This window comes from Arachis duranensis, chromosome 4, assembly GCF_000817695.3.
Source record: "Arachis duranensis cultivar V14167 chromosome 4, aradu.V14167.gnm2.J7QH, whole genome shotgun sequence".
NCBI classification, from domain to species: domain Eukaryota; kingdom Viridiplantae; phylum Streptophyta; class Magnoliopsida; order Fabales; family Fabaceae; genus Arachis; species Arachis duranensis.
In genome coordinates this window covers 121639929-121647001 of record NC_029775.3, presented here as the reverse complement: position 1 = coordinate 121647001, position 7073 = coordinate 121639929, and the positions used below count along the sequence as shown (strand labels likewise).

Genomic DNA, 7073 nt, shown 5'->3' with positions numbered 1-7073 from the left:
TTTTTTTCTTATTTTAATATTAAATTTAATATTTTTATTAATAATTTTTTATAATTTATTGTCTAATAATTATATGTGCACTATCAATTATATAATCATAAACTTTTTTTATGGATAAAAAAATACCATTTTATTCCTTCCTTTTTAATTTCATCCATTTCTATCTTTCCTAACTTTTTTAATGTAAGAAGCCATATATTAGAAAATTAATTATGATGATTTCTCTAGTTAACAAAGAGCGAAGTAGTATTTCTTGTTTAAATAGTAATGGAATGTTTAAAGATCATGATCATCACACTCACACACTAATAACTTTAAAAATTCTTTTTTCTGTTTAATAATTTCATAGAGTAGTACACAAACAAACCCTCAGCAGGTTGAGAATGGAGTATGGTATAGCTTAGTCCATCAACACAAACAAAATAAAAAGAAATAAAACATAAATGAAGTTAGCATATCATGTAAGGCCTTAATAACTCCATGAATTCTTAAATTCCACCAGTTGAGTTAAACTCAAGACTGGAACCTGATGCAGCTTGATGGGAGGCCAACAACTCTTATGAGAGGCTCTGATCCAGAAGATAAAAAGTGTGGGTTCTTTAACATCAATATTTATTTGGCTCTGAATGAATAGCTTCAAAGCATATGTCAATCCCTTCACTTTTGTACGGTTCTGCAACAATCAAGGGCTCAAGGCTTTCAATGGCTTTCTATGGCGAATATAACGTTTTATGGTAGCTAGTAACCTTACGTGGTTTTTACTTTAATTTATTTTTTTTTTTTGTGGATTTCATACTTTATTTTGTACAAATATTATATCATTAAGTCTTATTACTTTAAAGTTTGAAGATTTGATGTAAACTTATTTCTCTTTTTCAAAGTTAAGCTTCTATATACCAGTAGCAGGGTGAATTGACCTCTGATGTTAATTGATCCTCTCTGTCTCACCGAGAGCGCTTTCATGGTGGTGCTTCCTTCTTACCAATAAAAGCAAAAAGTCAAAAGATCCAATTTACTTTAATAATATTATTGGTGTTGGGATCGGACATATTAAATAAATTCTAACTTATCCAAGAGCATCTCCAATACTTAGTTTTAATTTCATGTCATTTTGGATCTTATAAAATTTTTTATGTAAATATTTGCGAGACTATATATCATAAAAATTGATTTGATATTTAATACAAAATTTGTCACTTCAATGCTTAATCTCATTTTAATTTATTAATAATATTATAATATTTATTTAATAAATTTAATTAATATATTATACAAGCGGTTGAATTATATTGGTCTTTCTTTAAAATAATACGATATTTTCTTATTGATATTAGTATTATTTTAAAAATTATATCTAATATAAATTTCAATGTCAAATCAATTCGGTAATTATAAAAATCAAAAGTAATACCCAAAAATTATCTCATTAAAATTGTTCTAATAATCAGTCAGAAATTCAAATGGTACAAGCTATTTTATACTATCACAGTATCACCAATTTAATTAACAAAAATATTTAGTAAATAATAAAAGATGAGGCTAACAACTATAAAATTATCTTATTTTAATTTTTAATTATTGTCAAATTTATTAGATAATATTAAATGTAATGAGTATATAATTATAGACACTATAAACATAAAATTATAAATATTGAGTTAAATAAAATATTTTAAATTATATCAATATTATAACATTAGTATATACACATTCAATTACACAGTATTTGGCATCTGCCTAATTTGGGTTTGTAAATTAGAGTTAAAAATATACTACGTACACATTTTTGTATCTTTACATATGTTTACTTGAAATAGAATGTATTATGAAAATAAATAAAGCATAGAATATCTGGTGAGTGGCCAATACAGATTTAATTAAGAGAATAAGCTAGCTAGGAACTTTTTCAGAAATAACCCATCTTCAATTATTGAACCACAATACGTACTTTATACCTATGCCCCAGTATTTATACTTCCATATTAATGGTAGCATAGGTTGTCAACCGGGAATCCTTTTAGTTCATAATTAGAAAAAAAGATATACAAGACATTGGTACATATCTAATTAGTATTAGGCTAGGGGGCGTTTAGTGAGTTGGCCAGCCATATCCAAACAAAAGGGATAAGTGTGTTAATTTGATAAATATTTTGCAAATTATTATCTATAAAAAACCAGTAATATACTAAATAAAATAACCACATTATAATTAAATAAGTTTAATAAATGTAGGTTAGATATGTCGTGTGAATTACTAAAACTTCCTTTGAGAGAAGAAAACTTATAGGATTTACGTTTTAGGAGGAGTCTTAAGTGTTTTTCATTTTTAATTTTAATATTTTAAAATGAACCGCAAAACAACTAATCTGGCCTTGCCAAAATCTGTGAATTAAGGTAGTGTTTGGTGGAGAGATAGAGATGGAAAGACTGGGACTGATAGACAAAGACTAAAAGATAGATTAAAATAAATTTTAATATTCTGTTTGGTTTAAAATGAAAGACAGAAATTGAAACAAGAATGAAACTCTAATTTAATTTGTACAAAGGATAAAATTGAAATTAATTAATTGAAATGAAGATATTTTAGGTATAAAATATTATTAAAGTTTCAATCTCTATCTCTAAAAATTTTAGTTCTCTATATTCCCACTTCTTTGAGGTATTGAAATACTAAAATTTTGAAGTCAAAAATAAAAATTGTAATGACAGTCTTTAAACCAACAAATATAATACTAAGTCTCAGTCTTTTACTCTCTGTCTCAGTATTTCAAAACAAACGCTACGCGAACTCTTTTGTTGGACGTGGATCGGACTCAAATAGCTGCTCTTTCATTTTATTTTATTTTTTGCAAGCTATATGAGTTGAATGTGCCATCTCTATTATAAGTGCAATTGCTGCTCCAAATAGCCACTCTTTCATTTTTCTATGATTTTCTTAAAAATGGTCACATTTTTTTCAGAAATGATCACAAACTATACCTCATTTTATCTTATTAATAAGTAGTAGTATAAAGTATTAACTGTTTTATGAGAATAACATTCTTATCAAAATTCACATGATGAACGAAAAAGCAAAGCAAAGCAAATCAAATTTTAATCACTACTGTTGGATTTGATTTTATTGTGTGCTCTTATTACTAATTAATGTACTAGTTAGATAGTGTTTTATTCTTTATAAAAACTGACAATTAATTGCGCAATACATTAAGAGTGGACGCAAATAAAACATACACAAGCCTTACATCCTCATCGAAGTGGCGAGTGTTAAATCAAAGTTGTTGCGCCATGCATGCATCTGATCTTTGGAAGGTATAGGAATGGAACTCTTCCAAGAAGAGAAAGAGAAAGACAAAGGATAATGATGCACGCATTTGATTGTAACAAAGTGTGTCTGTATATATATATATATATCATGCCATGTGTAACAGCTTCTACATATTGGTGTAATAATGTAGTGTAGAGAGAGTTTGAACTCATCACAACAAATTGACAAGTGCATATAATAATCCTCAAATTCAAAAGGAATGAGACATCTCCTAACCCCCAAGACGATACATAATATGCATAGGCCACGAAATAGATGTATATAATATATACCTAGCTATTTATGTTTTCTTTGTTGATTTTTTATTAATTTGTTAAAAAAGGAGAGTAAAAGTAGCACATAATATCTCTTAAAAAAGTGATTCATCTAAGACTCTTATATGCATTATGCATGCCGTTTGATTGGCAAATTTGTGTATTTATGTTGTCACACGGTCATAGAAGTTATATTAGTGGAAGTAGAAATTTTAAGGTTTTATTTCAATTTTAAATTTTTATTTGAAATGTCTAGTTAGATAAGTAGAAATGAGAAAATCTTAAGTATAAGAGGAAGTGATTTACAGATCTTTTATGATGGTGAAGATCGACACAGAATTGATTTTTATGTTAGTTAATGACATTGTACAATTAAATACTTTATTAGTCAAGTACAACAGGAGTATTTTTGTTTTAATAATAATAATAATAATAATAATAATAATAATAATAATAATAATTCAGAATTGTGTGTTATATCTTCTCATTATTATATAATATTAAAAATAAAATGAATATAATGCCAAATTAAAAAATGAACATTTTGATTAGGTTAAAAATAAAAATTATATTATTTAATTATAGAAAATAAATGAATTCATGAAAAAAATATTAACATTTTTATTTGTCATAATTTTAATATGAATTGAATTTATAACTTTTCAATTAATAGGTATATATAATGTCTTAATAGTGTAAATCTATGTAAGTTTTATTTGGTAAAACTTTTTAAAGAGATTAAAAATATAAATTCTTTATTTTATGTTTAGTAAATCGAAAAACCACATACTTGTGTTTGTAATTTTTAAATTAAATTTTTATATTTATGTCTATTATATGGTTCTTTTTAATTTTAAAAGTTGTTATAGTAAACATAATTATAGTATTTGTACCCATTGAAATCATATTTAGTTTGATTTATCATATACAAAGTACTATATTTTTTAAAAAATTATCTTTTAAAAAGTAGTTTTTATAAACTACTTTTGGAAATAAAAATTTTATCAAGCCATACTATAAACATCACTATGACTTATACCCGGTCACAACCATATTGAATATATCTCTTGTTCTCTTTTTCCAAAATAACTAAATAAAAAGTCATGATAAAAATAAGAAAAAATACTATTCTTAAAGAAAATGCTAAAAGCTACTGTGGCGCATCCAATGCAATAAGCCTAATTTCTTTGTCCCTACCGAACGTGATCCCTTAGCCAACACCACTACTACAAAGAGAATGTGAGACTGGATTCTCATACTTTAAATTTTTGATAGTCATTTTGCTATAACGTTTTTATTGTATGTAATGGCATGCATCCTTTTCATACTCCAAGTTGATTCTTTTATTTTTATTCTAAAGATATTAACTACTTCATATTTTATTGAATAAACTGAATATTCAATTACTAACTTTTTATACAAACAAAACAACTTTTTGAGTCAATCCTTTCAACAAATGGTAAAAACGGAAAAGAGAGGAAAAAAGTATCTAATTTCAGTTTATTTGTTAGTTGAAAGTTAAAACTCAACTCTCTTTTAGAATTTAAAAATAAGAATCATAATTTTATGAAACTTTTATTTTATGGTATTTTTTTAATGTAAAATTTATTATGGTCAATTTTTATGTAAATAGCTAACGTTGTTGAGTTGATCAACATTCAATGCATCATTTGTTGTAATGAGTAGTATAAATAGTTAAAAAATCATATACACACAACTTTTGGTACTGTAAAACACAATTTTATAAAATTTTAAAGAGTTAAATCATATTTTGGCCCATGAAATTTGGTTCGATATTCAATTTAACTTTTACAATTTTATTAGTCTCAATTAGAATTTTTAAATTTATAATAGTGGCTCTTGATTATTCTTACGATTATTTCTGTAATCGTAATGCTGATCTGGTACATTTACTTAACACAGAAGATACTTCCTGAACATTTACTTAACACGAAGGAGGACACATCTTGAATTTTCAGTATTTTGTATTTCTCTAAAATATTGAGACACAAATTTTTAATTTGAGATACTAATTTTTTTTACAATTTTTTTATCTTATCTAACCTACTAAATACACTATGAAATTAATGTCTTCTTGTATTTATGTACTCTTATGTATTTATGTCTGTGTTTCATTTATGTTGAGACAACAATCACACACATCTATGTAAACGTGACCTAGCAGAGTTTTAGAAAGACAACAATAAATGATCAGTTTGAGAATTTCGAGACTTTATCTAAGAATTCGTTTTAATTGTAGGTGCCAGATTGAGTCATCTAATACCTTCTCTAGGTCATATAATTCTTACCAAGTACACTCAGCACTAAACATGCCATGTGGAGAACACTATGTTTAAGGATTTGAACCAAGTAGATGTGCGAGATCAACATTCCAATAATGGAAATGATACGAGAGACAACCAAAAGTTACTGTTGCAAATTTAAAGACTCTAATTGAGGCTAATAAAATTGTAATAAAATTGTAAAGGTTAAATTGAATATCAAACCAAATCTCAAGAGTTAAATTGAGATCTATGTTGTTTTTTATTATTAGCATAACGTTTTCGTGGGAGTATTCTATTTTTTTTCAATAAAAAAATATTTATTTCATATCATGTTATAATCACTACTTTATTTTTTATATTTGCAATAATAAATTAATGTAAAAGGAAAGTAAGATTTATAGCAGATACAAGACCAAGCTTTTCGTGAGTTTGGTTAACCCCGTTACATTGTTATTACCATTCTTTTTAAACGAAAATGTTAATAGCAAAAATTTATTTTTTTTTTATTTTTATTTAATACACACAATAACAAATAAATGTTAAATAAAATAAATTTAAATTATTTAATTTTTTTTTCTTTTTAGCATTACTGCTTTTTAAAATAATATCCCAACAATTATAGATCATTCATCCCCTTATTAACGACAATCAATATTATTATTCTTGATAGCACCTTCCTATTTATCATTATACAGAAAACTCTGAATTCAGTTATTTATGACCATTATGACACTACTATGTGCCACAATTTAGCATGTTAGTTACATACTTAATCATGCATATATGTATACATGTTTTTATCAACGTTGAACTTGAAATTTATTTAATCTCCTCCATCCTTCGTTAATTAGTTGGAGCTAGTATTGCAGATTCATTCTTGTACCTTCGATGTGATGATCATCGTTTACAGATGAAATACAAAGCTGAAACTGGCAATCCAAGATTATAGAACTCAGCAAAATCTCGAGTGTTGAAATTTTGACGCCACCCAGGACCATGAACGCTCTGTCTCCCAGTCTGACGGAACAGCACAAACACGATACGATGAATCCCTGCTGTTGGTCGTGGACTTTCGTACGGCACTATCTCTTCTCCTATCAATTATCATCCTCATCATCGTCGTTATTAAATGAATAAGCATATTTTTAACTAGTTATTTATTATAAAATTATTTTTTGAAAATTTAGTGTTTACGGTTAAAATTTATAA

The 7073-nt window shown here is 26.2% G+C and overlaps 1 protein-coding gene across 1 annotated transcript in view; it reads right to left on the bottom strand.

Annotated features, from left to right (window-relative positions):
- Window positions 1-6561: 6561 nt before the first annotated feature.
- Window positions 6562-7073, bottom strand: part of LOC107486834 (protein FLOWERING LOCUS T-like) — a 1807-nt gene continuing 1295 nt past the window's right edge. Inside the window, exon 4 of the mRNA XM_016107399.3 lies at window positions 6562-6958. Within this exon, the coding sequence (XP_015962885.1) occupies window positions 6762-6958 (197 nt within the window). The 3' untranslated portion in view covers window positions 6562-6761. The remainder of the gene's footprint in view (window positions 6959-7073) is intronic.